Source organism: Dreissena polymorpha, chromosome 9, assembly GCF_020536995.1.
Source record: "Dreissena polymorpha isolate Duluth1 chromosome 9, UMN_Dpol_1.0, whole genome shotgun sequence".
NCBI classification, from domain to species: domain Eukaryota; kingdom Metazoa; phylum Mollusca; class Bivalvia; order Myida; family Dreissenidae; genus Dreissena; species Dreissena polymorpha.
In genome coordinates, this window is record NC_068363.1 from 24,015,454 (window position 1) to 24,039,237 (window position 23,784).

Consider the following 23,784-nt stretch of genomic DNA (forward strand, 5'->3'; position numbering starts at 1 on the left):
TTTTCTGTTGCAATGCTTTATAATTTTCGGGTTTTTAAAGAGTCAAAAGATGCATATAATGGCTTTTTTAGAGCATGGTAAATGTTCAGTATTACTGTTTCTTCACAAATATCATAACTAAAACGAAAATTGGCGGATCTGAAACAACTTTTTTCGATTTTGTCAATTAACCCAAACATGAAAAGGCCCCTTTAACTTTTATATGAGTTTTTTTTCTCTCCAAAAATGCAATTTTACAAACAGATTATGATATGACATAAAATCTCAATTTAAGTCTTCATGAATGTACATAGGCTTATGTTCATCTTTACGAAATAGAATGCGTTAACCTGATAATTACTGTATTATTTTGGCAAATGTACGCATTATATTTAAAAAGAAAAATAACACACCTGACAGAGAATAATGTTAAAAATCTATTTTTGTGTAATGATAGTCATTTATCAAAATCACAAAAATAAAGTGTTTGTAATGCTCCTCATCAAAAACATGTACATTTGTATTACCCAGATAAATTTTCATCAGGAATTTTAGGTTGGTGGGATGAAAGCGATATAGCTTTTGCATCTAGAGGTTCCTCGAGTTAGAACCCTAAGCTCAGTTACTTTGCTTTTTTTCGGCGTAAGCTGTATTAAGCCAGCTTTTCACCCTGACTTGACCTTTGTAAGTGTCCAATAATATTCAAATAAAACTTCCCGCGGCTAGGTACGAATGAATACACTTTATTTATTCCATTGGCTGATTTGAGTATAACACCAGAACATTGGAAACATATCCGCGTCTTTGTAACACTGTTTTACTGCATGAAACAATTTTATCTCTAATGAAAAGGCTCAATAGATAGAACAGTTTTACAATCAATTTTCGACATAAATACAGTTTGTGCGTTCACCTTTTATTTTCAGAGAATTACCAGCGCAAAAGCGTTTATACTAAAGGCTATATTCTCATATTTAGTACTTACTTGCATTGCATTTCAACCCGCGAGGTTTCGGGTCAATTCGCGGCCAGTGTGTGAAAGTCAGAGTTTATATACAGTTCATCACCGGAGTTCGCAGAAGGGGTTGCGATCTTTTCATTGAAGGAAAAAATTGGAATCTATGCTATGTTTGTCTGAAGGAGTAAATAGTTCGTTTAGTCGCTTTGTCGATATATCAATATTTTAGGCACAGCTGTTGCCTTGGTCGTGTACATTTGGCGTAAACAAGCCGTCGTTTCAGCAGCAGAATTGTTACCTAACTTTAATGCATTGCATTCCAATCCGCAAGGTATCAAGGTCAGTTTGCGGTCAGTTGCAGAAATCTTTATATAAACGCCGTCTCGTAAACTTTGTGCACTTGAAGTCTGTTTTGATCAGAAAGATACTAAATAAAGATATTCGGCGATATTATTGTGGTATGTCAATCATCGATTTTTAATATGTTTTCAACATTTGCATGATAAGGACCAATTTTGATAAAATTAATTAGAAATATTTATCCATTTAGACCAGTTTATTATGCATGAGCATAATAATTCACTATACTATAATTATGCAATTAAATAAGATTCGAGTATTGCCGGCTGACCTATATACACACTCGTTTATTTTCATGTTTCTTGTGTTTTTCTATTCTGTAAATATAGATATCTGAGTAATAATATCACATAAAGCAAAATAAGCCACGAAATCTGGCACAAGTTCCCCGTAATTGATTTGCTTGTGATGTAGCTTAGAACTGCACAGAAAAAAGGCATCCGCTACTTTTTATCTCATAGAGATAACTTTTGATCGTTCATAAACATCGACCACAATCAACGCCGTATATCTTTTTTAAAGATATTTCTTGTTACTATTATTAAAATTATCACTATTATTATTGTTACTATTATTGTTATTATTATTGTTACTATTATTGTTATTATTATTGTTTAACTAATATTGTTATTATTATTATTATTTAAAAATGTTCAAAATATAACAGCTGTAATGTTAGTCAATTAATTTAATGACATTTTTCAAAAATACAAAAAAACACACTTTAAAACAGTCCATGAAAACTTTGATAAATTCTTAGTTTCTATCATGATACCTGCTGATATTTCAAGAGGCAAAGAAAACAATTATTTATGTAAAACTGCTTTATATCAACAATGCAAAAAGGACTTCCAAATCAGAGACCAATATGCCATAGTCAAATATTATGAGTACTCATTTTAATGGCACAAAATGTTGTTAATTGACAATAACCAATTTTGAATCTTAAGCTTTTTGATAATTATTAAATGATAAATTAATAGAAATAGCATTTACCTTGTTCTATACAGATCCTCAGCCATTTAAAAAACATATGAATACACAATTTTGTTCTGTTCAATCAAAATCACAAACCATTAAAGAGGCCCATTAATGTTGAATTGTTCAATAAAAGTTCAATTCCACTTACTGATGTAAATTAGCAAAAGAAAATACATGTAGTTACATTTTTATTTGACATTGACTACCATGAACTTAAGTTTGTTAGCTACTGTTTGATTGTTGCTGTCTTAGGAAAACTGATGATGATGGTGATAATGATACAGGTTAATAAGTTTACATGTTATGGTCTAACTTCAAAATGCCATAATCCCTTAAAATCGTGTTCATCTACTTAAAATATGTCCTTAAATGTTTGACTTGTCAACCTACATTGTTTGCATGTCCACTCTTAAAATATGTCCTTAAACGTTTGACTTGTCAACCAACATTGTTTGCATGTCCACATACTTTATTACCAGTAAATGTGACCACCCTGAATCAAGGCCACATGAGTATCAATATTTGTTTCTTGAAAACTGTATTGTTAAAATGATATGCGATTTTTAGTCAGTCTTGTCACTTAAAAGAGCAAATTGGGAAAGAAACAAAAAAAGAAACAAAAATCAATAGAAAATATGAAGTTGGTTATAATGTTGACATAAAAACCCACTATGTAATGCTTATGCTAAGTTTTACCAACTCGCAGTCTATTCAAGTTTTACAGTGTTTGCTGCTCAACAGTATCTACGGGTTGGATTTGAAGCCTTTAAAACTTGAATCTAGTAAGAAAGGTCTTAAATTTAATATACCTTTCTTAGGAACTACAAAAGCGTAAAAATACGTGTCAAAGTGGTAAAGGGTTAAATATATATCTATTAAGTAGTAAAGGGTTAAATACGTATATAAGTGGTAAAGGGTTAAATAGGTATATAAGTGGTAAAGCCTCTTACTTCGTGGAGGATTACAAATAGAAAGGAGGAGTGCTGCCACATTACAACCGCACATAAAAGAAACAACAGTAACACAACACAATGGCTGTTTAGTTGGCCTCAAGCTATCAACACCATCATGTCAAAAGGACTTGTTTAATCACTCGATGACCTATGTAAACATATTTGCTGTGATTTACAGCGCTTATATTGGCCTGATCAGGCTATTAAATCATGATTGAATTCAGCTGAAAAATCATGGCGTGCCTACTGGACATTTTCTTATTTTTTTTCATATTTATTATTGCCATAAATTCCATACTTGCCGTTTAACGATCATGTATGTCAAGGATTCATAAGATTCTTGGTTTGAAGGACTAAACAAATACAATTCTTATAGCTGCAAATTCAATCATAAAAGATCAGTTTCCAGTATGTTTGGATACTATTTTGGGCTGTGCTCTGGGAAAAAGGGGTTTAATGCATGTGCATAAAGTGTCGTCCCCGATTAGCCTTTGTTAAGCCAGCACAGGCTAATCAGGGACGACACTTTCCGCATTTATGATATTTTTCGTTTCAAGATATGACATATTAGCAAAAAAAAAGTTAAGGCGGAAAGTCTAGTCCCTGATTTAAGCCTGTGCACAGGCTAATCTGGGAGGACATTTTGTGCACATGCTTTAAACCCCCTTTTCACAGAGCAAGGCTCACATAAACATGGGCCATGCTCTGGTAAAACGGGGCTGAAATTAGGGAGTGAAATAATGGGGTGAAATAAGGGAGTGAAATAAAGGAGTGAAATAAGGGAATGAAATAAGGGGGTGAAATAAGAGAGTGAAATAAGGGAGTGAAATAAGGGAATGAAATAAGGGAGTGGAATAAGGTAGTGAAATAAGGGGGTGAAATAAGGGAGTGAAATAAATGAGTGAAATAAGGGAGTGAAATAATGGGTGTGAAATAAGGGGGTGAAATAAGGGAGTGAAATAAAGGAGTGAAATAAGGGAATGAAATAAGGGAATGAAATAAGGGAGTGAAATAGCACTTATGACATAGACAAATACCCATAATACAGCTTGGTTTATGAATTATGATTTTATATCAATAACATAATAAAGCATATCCAAACATGAAACATGATAATTTTGAATTATAATATACTGTTTTTGCTTTATTTCGTTACAGAATGTGGATCAATTATCAATTATTACTGGCAATATACATGTCAGATGGCCATGAGGTATACATAATATCCTTTTAATTCAAAGGACACTGCAGGTTCAAGCCTCATTGAGTACACATTTTGTCTTAATTTTTTTTCTTAACCCTTTCCCACTCTGAGGCACAGTAAAGGCTATGTGCAAACAGCATAAAACCAGAACAGCTTGAGAGTAACTCGCAGTCTGTTCAGGTTTTATGCTGTTTGCTGCTCATCAGTATCTAAGGGTTGGGAATAAAGCCTTTAAAACTTTAAATTTAACATTCTAAAGGAATACAAACACGTACAAAAATGTATCTTAGTGGTAAAGGGTTTATATTACTGTTATTATAATATTGAGCTCTAAAGTTCTGTGGTAAAATCTACATATTTAAGCCTTTCAGTGCGGGAACCGAATTTTGAAGGCCTTTGCAAACAGTTTGGATCCAGATGAGACGCCACAAAACATGGCGTCTCATCAGGATCCAAACTGTTTGCTATTCTGATAATATTCTTTGAAAAAAATCGAAGAAAAATGCTAAGTTTAGAAATTCAGCAGACGACATTTTAGCAGACCACAAAATTTCCAGCATGCAAAGGGTTAAAGCATTTACTGACAAAGTGCACCAACCTCAGATCAAATCTCTTTAATTGTTATTCATATCGGAAAACATTTCTTATTTGATTTACATACATGTATGATATAAGTTTTTATCTTTGTATTAACTACACATAAACCGGATGGCCATTTATACAAATAGTATTTTCATTTAAACTAATCCAAGAAATGTATAAATACCAGCACAAACTTTATAATAATTTCTTATTTAATATATTTTTGTCTGCATATCAAATCAAAATCATTAATGTTGACATATTGTACAGAATCAATGAAGTAACTGTCACTTTAAAACATAAATGAATACAAAAAGGTGTTAAATTATTTGGAAAACATGAACATGTAATGCATAACTTATTGACATTAAGACAGGATTTCAATTTATGATGAAATAATATTAGTTTTGCAGCTGATTTATACCACCACTACAAGTTACACAATTGGTCTTTTAAAAGCCCTCACACACTTATGACACCATAAACAAATTTTGTTCCTGCAATAGTGACAACAGAAGTTTTACCCTAATCTCATGTACTGTATTTATGCTAATAAATGCTCCCTCCCTAAAAAATGTGCCACCTAATGTATTTATTAATTGAATGCAATACAATACAAAATATTGCTTAAAACATAAAGATGTTTTTGCTTAATATGAGTCGTGTTCTGAGAAAACTGGGCATAATGCATGTGCGTAAAGTGTCATCCCAGATTAGCCTGTGCAGTCCCCACTGGCTAATCAGGGACAGCACTTTCCGCCTTAATTTGAGTTTTGCTACGAAGAGACTTCATTTAAACGAAAAATGTCATATAAGCTGAAAGTGTTGTCCCCAACCTCATGTTCGGTAAGATTTTTTTGTCTTTTGCGTGTTTTAAGGATGGTTGCTTACATTATTTGCATCACGCCTTTGCGCATTTATTAGGAAAAATATTGTAGGCTGCTTTTAAAGCCACTTTGATCTGATCAAAAGATAAACTAAAAAACCCATTAACAATAAATGAAACCGTTTTACATGTTTTAGTAAAATATTTAGATAACTGAGCAAACATTCCCTGCATGAATCAGTCTGTTTAATTTAATTTTTTGATAATATTGTGGTCTGATGGTATAAACTGCTTTTGTGAGGTATTTGTTACTGTGACTCAAAACCGATTTTCAAACTTTGAAAAACACAGATTTGAGGCACATTTGCCTTTAAAAAAAAAATATAAAAAAATGTTGTGATATTGGCGCTTCCACAGAGGAGCAAAAAACTTTTCCCCTTATAAAATTTACAAAATATTTTGTTTTCAAAAAAGATCCAGAAAAGTTTGGAACTATTTTCAAACAATTTTGGCCGTGAAAGGGAGGAAATCAGCTGACATGTGGAAAATCACATATCTGAGTGATTATTTAATATTTCCTATTTATTTTATAAATATTACTTCCTAAACAAACTTACCTTCTTTTTTCAAACATTTACGATTACACCTCTTTTGTTGATAATTCCGCAATTAAATGCGCAGAGATTTATCAAAGCATATCCAAATGCAAAATGTTTTCACACAAATATACACTGTAATGTATATATTCTGAACCTAACATCCAAAATGTGTCACCGACATCTGAAACATCCCAATTTAATGCTCACTTTTGCACAGTACCATTAATTTACCATCCCGAACTAACCATTTTCCTGTGGATAAAGTTTATTTAAAAATTGTTCACGGGTATTCAATTTAAACTTCAAACCCTAATCATGACTCCCCTTATTTACAACTGACATTGAAATTCACCTTTTAATGTATAAAAAATGTCTGTAAAAGACTTGTACCTCACACCATGTCAAATTTTGGGTCAAGGCTCAACTTATTATAATATGCTCTTCGTTTCCCACAGAACATTAGCCTTGGTGTCTGTCTTTTTTAATTAAGTTCCTATTCAAAGATATCTGATATTAACATAACCATAATGATTTAAACGAAGATAGCAAAAATACCATTTTAGCTTTAAAGCCTTTAAAAACATGTTTCTAGACCAAGAAAGTGACAGACATAAAATTACATCAATTTAAATTTAGTATTCCTGGGACATATGTTAATGTACCGGTCAATAATCACAATATATAGCATGTTTCTACGGGATTATTCCACAGCAATAATTAACACAAAATTTGCTTCTCAAAAGTCTCATTTATACAATTAAATCCATTTTAAAATCATGAATTTTAACGAAATTTTACCGAAAGGTCAACCACCTAAAAATTACAATCCTCTTACAATTTAGAAAAATAAACATCATTTGTAAAAATTGATTGTACAAACATTGGTGAACTTTAATTCAGCAACTATTCTGTCTCTTTGAAGAATGAATGAAATAAAATCTTTAAAATAATTCAGGTAAACTGTCAACAGTTGTTCAATAGCTGCAAACCATTTCAGGTGATCAAATAATGGAATTTTAGTAGCTGACTCATTATGCCATCGTCCGTGATTTGATCAACCTTGAAATCTGATCAACAACAATTTTTTATAACATCTGTACCCAGCCTTGCTCGGGGAAAACAGGGCTTAATGCATGTGTGTAAAGTGTTGTCTTAGATTAGCCAGTGCAGTGAGCCCAGGCTGTAAAGTGTTGTCTCATATTAACCAGTGCAGTTAGCACAGGCTGTAAAGTGTTGTCTCAGATTAGTCAGTGCAGTTAGCACAGGCTGTAAAGTGTTGTCTCATATTAGCCAGTGCAGTTAGCACAGGCTGTAAAGTGTTGTCTTAGATTAGTCAGTACAGTTAGCACAGACTGTAAAGTGTTGTCTCATATAAGCCAGTGCAGTTAGCACAGGCTGTAAAGTGTTGTCTCATATTAGCCAGTGCAGTGAACACAGGCTGTAAAGTGTTGTCTCACATTAGCCAGTGCAGTTAGCACAGGCTGTAGAGTGTTGTCTCATATTAACCAGTGCAGTAAGCACAGGCTGTAAAGTGTTGTCTCATATTAGCCAGTGCAGTGAACACAGGCTGTAAAGTGTTGTCTTAGATTAGTCAGTGCAGTTAGCACAGGCTGTAAAGTGTTGTCTCATATTAACCAGTGCAGTTAGCACAGGCTGTAAAGTGTTGTCTCAGATTAGCCAGTGCAGTTAGCACAGGCTGTAAAGTGTTGTCTCACATTAGCCAGTGCAGTTAGCACAGGCTGTAAAGTGTTGTCTCATATTAACCAGTGCAGTAAGCACAGGCTGTAAAGTGTTGTCTCATATTAGTCAGTGTAGTTAGCACAGGCTGTAAAGTGTTGTCTCACATTAGCCAGCGCAGTTAGCACAGGCTGTAAAGTGTTGTCTAACATTAGACAGTGCAGTGAGCACAGGCTGTAAAGTGTTGTCTCAGATTAGACAGTGCAGTTAGCACAGGCTGTAAAGTGTTGTCTTAGATTAGACAGTGCAGTTAGCACAGGCTGTAAAGTGTTGTCTCAGATTAGACAGTGCAGTTAGCACAGGCTGTAAAGTGTTGTCTCAGATTAGACAGTGTAGTTAGCACAGGCTGTAAAGTGTTGTCTCAGATTAGACAGTGTAGTTAGCACAGGCTGTAAAGTGTTGTCACAGATTAGCCACTGCAGTTAGCACAGGCTGATCATGGACAACACTTTCCTCTTTATGGTGTTTTTCGTTTAAAGGAAGACGCTTCTAGGCAAAAATCCAGTTAAAGCAGAAAGTATTGTCTCTAATTACCTTGTGAAGACTGCACAGGCTTATGTTGTCTCTAATTACCTTGTGAAGACTGCACAGGCTTATGTTGTCTCTAATTACCTTGTGAAGACTGCACAGGCTTATGTTGTCTCTAATTACCTTGTGAAGACTGCACAGGCTTATGTTGTCTCTAATTACCTTGTGAAGACTGCACAGGCTTATGTTGTCTCTAATTACCTTGTGAAGACTGCACAGGCTTATGTTGTCTCTAATTACCTTGTGAAGACTGCACAGGCTTATGTTGTCTCTAATTACCTTGTGAAGACTGCACAGGCTTATGTTGTCTCTGATTACCTTGTGAAGACTGCACAGGCTTATGTTGTCTCTAATTACCTTGTGAAGACTGCACAGGCTTATGTTGTCTCTAATTACCTTGTGAAGACTGCACAGGCTTATGTTGTCTCTGATTACCTTGTGAAGACTGCACAGGCTTATGTTGTCTCTGATTACCTTGTGAAGACTGCACAGGCTTATGTTGTCTCTAATTACCTTGTGAAGACTGCACAGGCTTATGTTGTCTCTAATTACCTTGTGAAGACTGCACAGGCTTATGTTGTCTCTAATTACCTTGTGAAGACTGCACAGGCTTATGTTGTCTCTGATTACCTTGTGAAGACTGCACAGGCTTATGTTGTCTCTAATTACCTTGTGAAGACTGCACAGGCTTATGTTGTCTCTGATTACCTTGTGAAGACTGCACAGGCTTATGTTGTCTCTAATTACCTTGTGAAGACTGCACAGGCTTATGTTGTCTCTAATTACCTTGTGAAGACTGCACAGGCTTATGTTGTCTCTAATTACCTTGTGAAGACTGCACAGGCTTATGTTGTCTCTAATTACCTTGTGAAGACTGCACAGGCTTATGTTGTCTCTAATTACCTTGTGAAGACTGCACAGGCTTATGTTGTCTCTAATTACCTTGTGAAGACTGCACAGGCTTATGTTGTCTCTAATTACCTTGTGAAGACTGCACAGGCTTATGTTGTCTCTAATTACCTTGTGAAGACTGCACAGGCTTATGTTGTCTCTAATTACCTTGTGAAGACTGCACAGGCTTATGTTGTCTCTGATTACCTTGTGAAGACTGCACAGGCTTATGTTGTCTCTGATTACCTTGTGAAGACTGCACAGGCTTATGTTGTCTCTGATTACCTTGTGAAGACTGCACAGGCTTATGTTGTCTCTGATTACCTTGTGAAGACTGCACAGGCTTATGTTGTCTCTGATTACCTTGTGAAGACTGCACAGGCTTATGTTGTCTCTAATTACCTTGTGAAGACTGCACAGGCTTATGTTGTCTCTGATTACCTTGTGAAGACTGCACAGGCTTATGTTGTCTCTGATTACCTTGTGAAGACTGCACAGGCTTATGTTGTCTCTGATTACCTTGTGAAGACTGCACAGGCTTATGTTGTCTCTAATTACCTTGTGAAGACTGCACAGGCTTATGTTGTCTCTAATTACCTTGTGAAGACTGCACAGGCTTATGTTGTCTCTAATTACCTTGTGAAGACTGCACAGGCTTATGTTGTCTCTAATTACCTTGTGAAGACTGCACAGGCTTATGTTGTCTCTAATTACCTTGTGAAGACTGCACAGGCTTATGTTGTCTCTAATTACCTTGTGAAGACTGCACAGGCTTATGTTGTCTCTAATTACCTTGTGAAGACTGCACAGGCTTATGTTGTCTCTAATTACCTTGTGAAGACTGCACAGGCTTATGTTGTCTCTAATTACCTTGTGAAGACTGCACAGGCTTATGTTGTCTCTAATTACCTTGTGAAGACTGCACAGGCTTATGTTGTCTCTAATTACCTTGTGAAGACTGCACAGGCTTATGTTGTCTCTAATTACCTTGTGAAGACTGCACAGGCTTATGTTGTCTCTAATTACCTTGTGAAGACTGCACAGGCTTATGTTGTCTCTAATTACCTTGTGAAGACTGCACAGGCTTATGTTGTCTCTAATTACCTTGTGAAGACTGCACAGGCTTATGTTGTCTCTAATTACCTTGTGAAGACTGCACAGGCTTATGTTGTCTCTAATTACCTTGTGAAGACTGCACAGGCTTATGTTGTCTCTAATTACCTTGTGAAGACTGCACAGGCTTATGTTGTCTCTAATTACCTTGTGAAGACTGCACAGGCTTATGTTGTCTCTAATTACCTTGTGAAGACTGCACAGGCTTATGTTGTCTCTAATTACCTTGTGAAGACTGCACAGGCTTATGTTGTCTCTAATTACCTTGTGAAGACTGCACAGGCTTATGTTGTCTCTAATTACCTTGTGAAGACTGCACAGGCTTATGTTGTCTCTAATTACCTTGTGAAGACTGCACAGGCTTATGTTGTCTCTAATTACCTTGTGAAGACTGCACAGGCTTATGTTGTCTCTAATTACCTTGTGAAGACTGCACAGGCTTATGTTGTCTCTAATTACCTTGTGAAGACTGCACAGGCTTATGTTGTCTCTAATTACCTTGTGAAGACTGCACAGGCTTATGTTGTCTCTAATTACCTTGTGAAGACTGCACAGGCTTATGTTGTCTCTAATTACCTTGTGAAGACTGCACAGGCTTATGTTGTCTCTAATTACCTTGTGAAGACTGCACAGGCTTATGTTGTCTCTAATTACCTTGTGAAGACTGCACAGGCTTATGTTGTCTCTAATTACCTTGTGAAGACTGCACAGGCTTATGTTGTCTCTAATTACCTTGTGAAGACTGCACAGGCTTATGTTGTCTCTAATTACCTTGTGAAGACTGCACAGGCTTATGTTGTCTCTAATTACCTTGTGAAGACTGCACAGGCTTATGTTGTCTCTGATTACCTTGTGAAGACTGCACAGGCTTATGTTGTCTCTGATTACCTTGTGAAGACTGCACAGGCTTATGTTGTCTCTGATTACCTTGTGAAGACTGCACAGGCTTATGTTGTCTCTGATTACCTTGTGAAGACTGCACAGGCTTATGTTGTCTCTGATTACCTCGTGAAGACTGCACAGGCTTATATGCGACGACACTTTACACACATTTGTCTATCTATTGCTAAATGTGTTTACACCCTCTGTTACACACCTGAGTGTAAATGTTCATGTGCAATTTGATGCTGGAAGTCGAGCCAGTGCAAAAAAACATCTATTAACTCTTTCAGTGCGGGAACCGAATTTTGAAGGCCTGTGCAAACAGTTTGGATCCAGATGAGACGCCACAGAACCTGGCGTCTCATCAGGATACAAACTGTTTGCTATTCTGATAGTATTCTTTGAAAAAAATTGAAGAAAATGCTAATTTTAGAAATTTAGCAGACAACATTTTAGCAGACGACAAATTTCCCAGCATGCAAAGGGTTAACTCAAATACAAAAGTGACATAGTGTCTCGTTTTCTTGCATTCTGAAAGGCGTAAATAAGTTATATCAACAACAATAACCTACAATAACTTTTTATAACCCGAAACTTGTGTGCACCTGGCTTGAGTTTTTGATTATATTTTCTAAACTTCTTCATGTTCTTTAAATTAAATTTAACATAGTGAAAAGAAATAATGTTGCTTAAAGAATTTGAATATTTCTGTCATCGAAAAGCCTTTTTTAAGTAAATGGAAGTTAATGAAAAAACAACAGTTTGGACACAATTGCCCCACTTTGTAGCCCAGAGCTGTGTTGAGTTACCTGCGGGTTCATAGTTGAACTGACAGCAAGCTATAATTGAGTCTCTTTCTGAGAAAACTGGGCATAATGCATATGAAATTTTTCGTATTATTGAAGTCTCTTCTTAGCAAAATTCAATTTAAGCGGACTGCACAGGCTAATCTTGAATGACATTTTACACGCATGCATTATGCCCAGTTTTCTCAGAATGCGACTCAAATTGAGCCCCACTTTGGGAAAATTGTGCTTAATACATGGACATAAAGTGCCACCCCAGATCAGCCTGTGTTTACAGCAGGGACAACACTTTCCAGTTTTATTTTTTTGTTTGTTTAAAGGTTGTTAGAGAAAAACAAGTTTAAGCAGAAAGTGTTGTCCATGATTAGTATGTGCAGACTGCACTCCATTTTAAACGAAAAAAAAAACACACAATACAACTGGAAAGTGAGGTCTCTCCTTAAAAAAAGTCTAGTTAGACCAAAAAGTGTGATCCATGATTAGTACATGTATGTGCACACTGCACTGGGTAATCTGGAATGACCCTTTATTCACATTTTCCAGGAGGATTACACCCGGTTAGTGAAAACATTTGAAAATATAACTGATTCCGTATAATTGGATACTCCGGATAATTGAATATTCGGATGTGACAAATGGGCTATTCAATTAAGCGAAATATACTGTACTATCAGAATAGCAAACAGTTTGGATCCTGATGAGAAGCCACGTTCTGTGGCGTCTCATCTGGATCCAAACTGTTTGCAAAGGCCTTTAAAATTCGGTTCCAGCGCTGAAAGGGTTAAAGGGCATGACTCATTTATTTTCATGCCCTGACCAACATAAATGTGTCTTATGTCTGATTACAATATGGTAAAAACATTACAAAAATGTACTGAAAAACTGTAGCCCAAAATTAATGTAAAATGTTCCCAATTTTGAATTTTCAGATTCCAACCTTGGTCGTTTAAGACAAAAAGGCAATCACATTAATCTCACAGTGAAAGCAACTTTTATATTCCATAGTGTATCTAATCCTTTAAATAATATGCAAGATATGTGTTGTAAATTTTTTATTAAAAACAACACAAACTTTATAATTGTATAACTTTTAAATGAGGATTTGATTTATAAACAAAAATATGTTTAGTATGTGTCTATGGCCTTAGTGTTATTTTGCTCCCTGGGGAACAATGTTCTTTAACTTTTCAAATATGTGTAAAACAAAGAAATATATCTGTTTTACCATACAATATCATGTGGACAAGTCCCTTTAAGTATCAAAATAATTTTACCTTATCTTCTCAAAGAATAACTGAAAGTCCTCCATTTTTTAATGTTTTGTTAAGTTCAATAGAAACCCTTTACATTTAAAATAAAAAAACAAAACAAACTGGAATTGAACTTAAAGTTACTCTGAGTTTGGAAATAAAAAACTCTAATTGTACTTTTAGCGGATGAGCTTTAATAATTAATGAAGCCTGACAAAACAATTGTAATTGTTATAATTGTTATGATCTTTGATTTGATTTACGTTTTTACACTACAGTACACTGAGCAAAAAAGTTAAAATTGTCATAAACAATTATTTAATTTCATATCTTTTAAAAATCTTTTTTAAGTTCTGTCTATTTCAGTTTGTTTTTTTTCAATATGAAAGTATAAATTACTATCATCAAATCAAAATATTTTAGAAAATAATTAACTATAATAAAAGTTAAACTTTAAGGCCTCAATGTAGATTCATTTTAGAGAATTTATTACATTTAAATATTTCAAAAATATAATTACCGATAGTATAATTAGTAAATTGAAACATGAAACAAATTTATCGGACACATTTTACATTGATCTTACAATAAAAAAGACATAAACAATAATTTGATTATATTTTTTATAAATTATACACTTAAGTGATTGAAACATTTATTAATGGCTTCTTATGTAAAAAAATATAATTTACAACAAAATTTTATGAAGTTGTGTTCTTCCTTTTTAAAGGACATAGAACAAAATGTTTCTTAAACGTTTTTTTATATATGTGTGTATATTTTGATTTCATTAATGTTCTGTGAACTGGAATTGTGTTATACTGAATTAAAATATTCAATATATGCCTGCAAAAAATATTGTTCTTGCATGGCAACATATTTAGGACATGAAACAAATTTTTTTCTATTTTTTTACTTTAAGGTATCAACCTCAAACATGTAGCATTATTTCTTGCCTATTTAATAGCCAATCAGACTGTAATAATTTAGGGACCTCTTTTCCACTAACAATGATTTGTAATACAGCAATGTGTGTAGGTTAGATGTTATTGAATTAAATTGAAAATTAATAATTATTACAAAACTAATTTCTTTAATAAAAAAATTCAAATTGGGGATCATTTTTACAATTTTGTTTTGGGAATGGTCCATTTAACGGAACCAAAGATACGCCAGGAAAAAGCCAGCCATGGAATTCTTTTTTTTGACTAGTATACTCAAACAAACAACAATAAAAAACAATAAATACTGTCAAAACTGAACATAGTTTAAAAAAATTGCATTTATGCCAACATGGTGTCATAAATGACAGAGATACACTCACAATATCACAGTGATCTGACAAAATCTTGATCCCAGTCAGATAGCTTCAGATTTATTAAGGTAATGTTATTGAACTTTAACATTTGATACTCTAATTAGCCTTATATAAGGGTCATCTTTTGAATGAGAGAGTTATGAATTAATGAGGCACATTTTTGTGTCCTTCATGAAAGCTGTCAGATGTTATTACCCTTTACCACATATTTTGACGCATTTGTAGACTGTTCTTACTAGATTCAAGTTTTGAAGGCTTCATTTCCAACCCTTAACTTACTGATGAGCAGCAAACAGCATAAAACCTGAACAGACTGCGAGTTACTCGCAGGCTGTTCTGGTTTTATGCTGTTTGCACATAGCCATTTTCACTTTGCTTCTGAGTGGGAAAGGGTTAAATGCATTTACCTTTCTGTCAATCATATCTGTTTGCAGAGGATAATTTGAACCAATTTTAAAATAAATGTACACCAATTTTTCTTGTTTAATTTAAATCAGCTCTTTTTCATTCAATACATGTACAAGTAAAATTTCACATCTTATATGCTTTCTGAAAGGGTTTATCAGACAGTTTTGCTTTTGCAATCTTATAATTTAAATTTTGAGCATATCACTCTTGATCCAAATAAGCTTATAAAAATAAGATTTAAAATGAACATAACAAAATAACCACAACTAAACAATTTAAATGCAAGGTATTTTTTAGGGCTATCTGATTAAACCAAAATTAGGACCCATTCCTCTGCTAAAACAGAACATGTTGTTAAACAATATCATCCTTAAAAATGTTTCTCTCAAATTCAATTTTATTAAAAAAATAAAATCCATAAATTTGCAAAAATATTGACTAAGTAAAAGGTATTATTGTAAATAATCAGTTTTTTTTGTTCCAAACAAAGTTTGAGCATAATCTAATTTAAGATAAGTTAGTGACTTGTAGAAAAAAATTGATTAATGTATGTTTTACAATAAAGTGGAAAATTTGCAAGTAATTTTTCTCATCAAAAAAAATAATTTTCCTTTAGCTGAAAAATGTGTTTTCTGAAGGGCAAGGACCCCACAGCCTTTCTCCAAAAGGTGAAAACAGGTATACTCTAATGGTTACAATATAAAAGTAGCGACTACCTTAGAATCATAAATTATTATACTTGCATAACATTAATGATTATTTAATTCAGAATGACACAACATTCAGATACTGATAAAGTTTTTAGTACCCATCATAATAAATTGTTGACGCATCACTGTGCATAAAGACATAAAATATATAATATCAAAAGATTCATCTTAGATAGACCTGTGATGAACAATTTTATTTAAAGGGACATTTCAGAGATTGAAGCAGTTATTGAGGTGTGTTTGTATATGCCTTAAATTGTGAGATTTTAACCTGTAGAGCTCCAATTCAATGACAGAGCTCCAGATAAGGGTCATACAGCCGTAAATATGGCTTTTTCATGAAGGTTTACGCATTTGTTTTTATAAACTGGACGTACAATTACAACTTTAATATCCCTTTTACGCATTTACAAAAAAAATCTGGTCGTACCGATATGTTTGCGTCAGCGCGGCGTTATTTGTTGGTCTTTGACCTAACGGCGCTTTTCGTTAATTTCCGAAAATTTGTAGACTGGGTTCCGGTATTATTTTCTATTCTGTCGTGTGATTTCATTATTACTCGTAAACCTGTCAAAAACAATATGTCTGCTTGCAATGGAGGGCCGGCTTAATCGAAAGCGGTTCAAAACAACACTTTGTTGTCATAAAATGGCTACATGCGGTCGTCTAACCATCCTGACATTCAATCTGTAAACACAGAAAAAGACATTGTCGCCCCGATATTAAACAATTTGATTGCATGGGTGGCTAAAAATGGTAGAAAACACAATGGGAAACAGATGAGACAAAAACATAAGTGATCATTTACTTAGCTTACTAGTTGGCTTGTGTTTTCTTGTCAAGAACAATGAAGAACTATTATATTAAGTCATGAGTTTTAATGTGTAGTTGTACATGTATTTGCATCATAATTCAGAATGGAAAGCCTAATAAAGTAACTGTTTAAGAAGCTGCAAATGTTTCTGTAAAGTCAGTTATACACCCTTCGATATCCAAGAACACGGGTAGTACAGTACTACCTGTATTTTTAGATATGGTAGTACAGGTACTAATTGATTTTAAGCGTTACTCCTTTTCTTTCTGTCAGTGGCAGTACCGTTACTAATTTCACAAATCCTTATCTGGAGCTCTGATGACATGAAAAGTATTTGAGGAAGAAAAAGGCTCTCTAATATTGAAACAGTGTCCTTTGGATTAAAGACATTTTCTGAACCACTTGGCCATTTGGACTTTTATGTACTATGAGAAATGTTTACCTGATATAAGTGATTCATTTGTAGCAGCAAAATTTAACAAAAACAACAGAATCATTCCAAATTGTAGTTTTACCGATTTCAAATGGTGGTAATTTGAGTCGCGTTCTGAAAAAAATGGTTATAAGGCATGTGCGTAAAGTGTCATCCCAGATTAGCCTGCGCAATCCCCACTGGCTAATCTGGGACGATTCTTTACGCCTAAACTTAATTTTCGGTAAGGAGAGACTTCCTTGAATTTAAAAATATCATAAAAGAGGAAAGTGTCGTCCCTGATTAGCCTGTGCAGACTTCACAGGCTAATATGGGACGACACTTTACGCTTATGCATTAAGCCCAGTTTTTTCAGAACATAACTCATTTATAAACAAAGGGAAATTTTCAGTACGAGTGTTACTAGTTATTGATAGCAAATTTTCTGCTTAACCAATTTATGCCTAGTGGACTCTCCCATCCTTCTAACTTGGATCAATTTATTTCCAAAATTAGGGATGTGTAGTATATTGATTTCTATATTTAGAATATTTCTTACAGAAATTCCTTTAAGCAAACAGCGTAGACCCTGATGAGACACCGCATCATGCTGCGTCTCATCTGGGTCTACGCTGTTTGCCAAGGCCTTTTTTCTAGACGCTAGGCATACATGGGTTGAATCTGTGCCAAACAGTTGTACACATTTTCATTTTGCCAATCTCAGAGAATAGGTCTCTTTTAATGGATGTCAAAATGACACTTAAGAAAAATGCCATGAATTAAAAAAAAGTATAGATCTGTGTTATAAACACACACCAAATAAAAATCCTTCACTTAACAAAAATATTTCAAAATAATGGTTCTTCTAGGATTATCATAAATAAAAATTTGTAAAATAATAATGTTTGTTACGCTTCTTATCAGTTATTTTTGAAAATTTGATACATGATACTATTGAATTACTAACATATGACTACAAATACACTGCTCATACAAAAACCTGAATGTACCAAAAGAAGCGAGATCTTTTTGCTACGAAAGGTTGCCAGTTTGAATCCTATATAAGTAAAGGCGAACAACTTTATGGAACTTTTTTTCCTGCTTCTACAATTTTATACTCTTTTGAATACCATGAATGCATGAAGCAAGTAAATACATAAAAATACAAAAAACGAAAATCTGTGAACAACTACCTTTAAAGCAAATAACAATCTTTTGTAATGCATGTAGCATATTTCTGCATGATCAAGTGAAACCTTACATTTTATTAACGTCGTTGTATCTTTTGGCAACTAAAAATATGATTTATGATCTAACAAAACTGTGCGAAGTTAAATAAGAGTGCAACATTTGTGGGCAAAACAGATAAATTCAGCAATTTTTATAATGGGTGATACAAATGTATTCAAAATAAAGTGTGGCAGTCTGTGAAATGTCATAAAATGCAAGAAATCTGATCACTTACAACATCACTGAATAATTTGCATGCAGTGTTAAAGCCCATTTCTCAAAATATAGTTTTATATTTAAAAATAATTGAACTTTGCAGAAATCAGGGATTTCACTGTTTTCCCTCTAAGTTAAAATTTAATTTTTTAAAGGGACTTGTTCACAGATTTTGGCATGTTTTTAAAAAGTTGTCATTAAATGCTTAATATTAATTATTTCAACAATGATACAAGCAATTCCAATATAAAAAACAATTATAGAATTTCAGAAAGACAAAAATATACAAAATGAGCCCCACTATGGTTATATGGTGTGTGGTACAAAAGAAGTTTTGATGGGGGCTGTCCGGTCAGCAAAGTGGTTGGTACAACCGCTTCTCACCTCGAAGACCAGGGTTCAATTCCCGTTCCTGGCTGCATGTGAGTTTGACTGGTGGTAACCATACCGGTCAGGTGGGGTTTCCTCTGGATACTCTTGCTATCCCCCACAACACAAGACCACACCAAAATTGAAAAACTTTCAGTATTAAAGAAATACCTGGACATTGCAGCTATAATTCAATATTTGCCCCATCTTCCTTGAGTCTATTAAGTTAATTAGGGGTATGAGTCCTAGAGCACACTCCGGGTCAACACATAATGCAGCCTCTGACATGGACTTCACAAACTTCAAAATACCCACAGCATGAAGTTTTGATGCAACCCATCCATAAATGAAGTTGCATGACAAAAGCTAAATTTGTTTTTTAGTTACCAAGCAGAGTCCATGCTTTCTTATTTAAGTACAAAATCATGACTAATTTCTTAGTTTAGTAACAGAATCATGATTTTATTATTTAAGTAACAGATTCATGACTTTCTTATTTAAGTAAAAGAATCATGACTTTCATATTTAAGTAAAAGAATCATGACTTTCTTATTTAAGTAATAGAATCATGACTTTCTTATTTAAGTAAGAGAATCATGACTTTCATATTTAAGTAAAAGAATCATGACTTTCTTATTTAAGTAATAGAATCATGACTTTCTTATTTGAGTAAGAGAATCATGACTTTCTTATTTAAGTAAAAGAATCATGACTTTCTTATTTAAGTAATAGAATCATGACTTTCTTATTTAAGTAAGAGAATCATGACTTTCTTATTAAAGTAACAGAATATTGACTATCTGATTTAAGTACAAAATCATGACTAATTTCTTATTTAAGTAACAGAATCATGATTTATTATTTAAGTAACAGATTCATGACTTTCTTATTAAAGAAACGGAAGCACACCTTTCTTATTTAAGTAACCGTGTCATTACCTTGGGAAACTTATTTTGTCAGTTTAAAGATCAAAGCGCTGAAGGCACTGAAGATTTCGCTATTGCATAATTTAACACGCATTTCATTTTTCAAAATCAATCGCAAGTTTGAAATGAACACACGCCATTCAACTTTATAAAGTGTGTGTCATAGCGCACGAGTCGAGTTTTGTGTGCACTTTTTATCATCCTTATTATTTCATAGAAATAACTTAGACAGAATAAAAACAACATGCTTTTTGGACATTCTGAATGCATGATCGAAAGTATGATGAAAATGGTGATGAGAACTTAATATAAAGAAAATTTGCAATCTCCATCATATTAAAGGAATATTTTTTCTAATATCAAATAACTATCTCACCAAGAATATAACTTCATAATGAAAGTTCCGTGTACAAAACTTTTGATTTTTGACACTATATACAAATTCAAAATATACAATAATCTTCGTATCTTGTATATGGAGGAATAACTTTGCTGTTTATGCTTTACTTGTTACCCGAGCAGTTCACACAGTGTCAACAACGCTGACATAAACATAGGTATAGAGCACTAATGAGCTTTTAGGCGTAGCTGTTTTACTCAGTTTTCATCTTAGTATACATAACGCAAACAGACACGCATGAATATTTTCGAATATTTAATAAGCTGATTCGAGATACAACCTCTGAATTTTTTGTTACATCACTGCGTATGTGCTCAATTCAAAGGATGTAGCACTGTTCAGTGTAAGGAATTCCGGACTACTCTCTGTATGCTCAAAGGACACAAATTGTGGCCCTGTTACAATTACGCGTTACATTCCATCTCGCAGAATTTCACTTTCGCCTCCAAGATGAGAAAACAATCATTAGCGAAATAGTATAGTGTCACGATAAGAAAAAATCGTTTAATTATCATACCACAACTGGATCGTCTGGAAATCATTCCTTAATGTGTGTATAGGCTGCCATTATTAAAAAGTTTGCTATTTTGAATTCAATTTTGTATCAAAACGCATTGTTCTTAAATGTGCCATTTTCAATTCGCAATGAGATTTGTAATGACCCTCGTCATGCGAAAATGGGTTTTATTCTATATGCGCCCATCATATAAATAGCCCACTCAGCTATCACTCCTTCTGGTAAAGAGAAACATAACATATTGAGTGATTTTATAGCGAACAGCATCGCCTATTGGCCTGACTGCGCAAAAGCAAATGTTGGGTTTAACAAACGCTTGCCGAAACGCATAAGACCCATTTTCGCATGACGGCGCTATTGACGTGTGATTTAAATGTGTCAAAAGAAAACTGTGTTTAAATCAAATATCAACAAACGATATATTTCGATAGTGAAGAAAGATACTCATAACAAGGCATATGAGGACACATATGAAGTGCTCTCCCGTAGTATATTTTTTTATCTACTCACACTAATGTGTGGTTTGACAATGCTAACACACATTTCATGCAGTGAATATGCAACTTACAAGTGAAAATCACAACACAATAGTTTAACTTTTGTTTAATTGTATTTATTTATTTAGAAAAGTAAATTCCAAACTTTATTTCAAAGTCAGCTTATACACCGACTACATTTTTAAAAGATATTTATTGTTATAAATAAATTTAATATAATATATTTAGTTGTTTTCGGTTTTAGCGATTATAAAGCATTTTCGAGGTTGCCTATAGAATGACTGTAGTAATTGATGAACTCATATCCAACTGTCTATGTATTAAGAACTGTGAATATAAACAAGCTAAACCTTCTACTAACCTTCTACTATTGCGTTGCTAGCACCCGTAAATACAAAAGATCGCCGCTATCGTAGAGAACCAAAGAACGTTTTCCAGAAGTACCCGCTGTAGAAGCATGAACGAGGTTACGAAACAGGTCATTCGTATTATTATTATAAATTGTTTGTTATATTCGGGTTTAGCGATTATGAAACATTTTTTGTTTTTGTCTATCGTATCGCTGAAGTTATTGTTGAACTTATGTTCAACGTTTTATAAATTGAGAACATAAATAAGCGTTAACTTTTTCTCGAATCTATTAATAGCCTCAATTTACGACCTGTACTACGTCATTTAGGTGTATGTGAGAGCGTAACCTATTGCGTTGTTATCGCCCGCGGACTTTCCTTTGTTTATCGACAGGCGCATCTATCAAAAGCCTCATATTATGAATGGACTGAGCAAAAATACGTCATGAAGACGCTGCAGAAAGTGGACTATTTTATTCATTTATAAACAATCTTCTCCGCGACATGTACAATACGATCATTGTTTATTGATTCTTATCTATAAAAGCACCGTTCGAAACTATTGCATTTAACACGATATTAATATCATGTTTCCATTTGTGAATGAATATAATTGGAGAACTCAAACCTCTTGCATAAATTATACAACTCTTTCTCGCGCGGATACGGGTAGTAAGCGGGTATTGGGCTCCTAGTAGCTAAGCCGTATCGACCTGAATATTTGACTAACCACCTTAGACAGTCCCTAAGCGACCATCTAAAAATCGCTTGATACTGCAATTTTTACTGAGCACGAACAGACGCCGACGACTAGGTACATGTAAGTAGAAAAGCATACCGTTTATTTGAAAACTTGAAGTTATAACATTAGGATACTTACATGCACAAATGTTTTGGAAGGCTCACCATTTTGTCTTCGAGTAGATTTATATCCAAATCACTGATCAAACTTATATTCTTAGCAGACTAATGTCTTCCTCTTGCATACAATAATTTATCTGACAATTAAATCTTCAAGTCATTTTGCAAAGTATGAACTCTTTAAAAAAAAATGTATGTTGTCTTCTAACTTATCATCATTTCTTAACTAAATGTTAATCGTTAATTTCAACCTTAATGGCTAAAATTGCATCTAATGTCACATAATGTTGAATAAAATGTCTGACAATTTGATCACAATCAGTAACCAATTATATTTTATTTTCCCATAAAATACTCATTTACAAATGGCTGCTTCACTTATCCTTGGTTGTCATTGAATTTAAACTCCGAAAATTACACAAGTATCCAACCAATAAAATGTACACATCTCTTTAATACAAATTTCGCTAAGTTATTAGGCATTTTTTTTGGAAAGTATATAACCTGAACGTATACAATTTTCAAGTGCCTCCAATCCTTTTAAAACAAATTCACAAAGAAACAGGTAATACATATACACCTAACTTCAAAATTAAATCCGTGCATGTCACTTAAATATCTGAATGTTGCAATGCAGTCGAATTAAATCCCAGCATTTGAATAAAGTCCTGCGCCTACCTAATTGATGCTTGCTAGGTCTGATATATTGGGAAATGAACAGCTAGTGGTGTCAGCTTACACTTTCACTTAGCGAAATTAGAATGTTAAATCTTATGTTGCCACCCTGCAATTTAAACATTTAACAGTCAAGTTCTGTAAACTTGTTAAGTGGAAGAAAACTGATTTAAAGGAATATCAATTTGTACATAATTATTATTTTTTTTTCAAAGTGTCTTTAAAGGCACATGTAAAAAAATATCATTTTGAGAAATATTTTTAAAATCATGTGTATGGTTTTAACGGGGCATTATTATTGATTGTATTTCTCTAAAGATATAGACACAATTGTGTACTCACTGTACATAATATTTGCAACCAATTGTTAACATTAAAATCATATATTACAACTTATATGTTCACAAGATATTCATGCAAATTATGCATGAC

General features: G+C 33.7%; 1 protein-coding gene across 1 annotated transcript in view; it reads right to left on the reverse strand.

Moving 5' to 3' along the window:
• LOC127845417 (PH domain leucine-rich repeat-containing protein phosphatase 2-like) overlaps positions 1-23,161 on the reverse strand; it is a 75,608-nt gene extending 52,447 nt beyond the window's left edge. The window contains exon 1 of the mRNA XM_052376316.1: positions 22,697-23,161. Within this exon, the coding sequence (XP_052232276.1) occupies positions 22,697-22,725 (29 nt within the window). The 5' untranslated portion in view covers positions 22,726-23,161. The remainder of the gene's footprint in view (positions 1-22,696) is intronic.
• Positions 23,162-23,784: the final 623 nt, after the last annotated feature.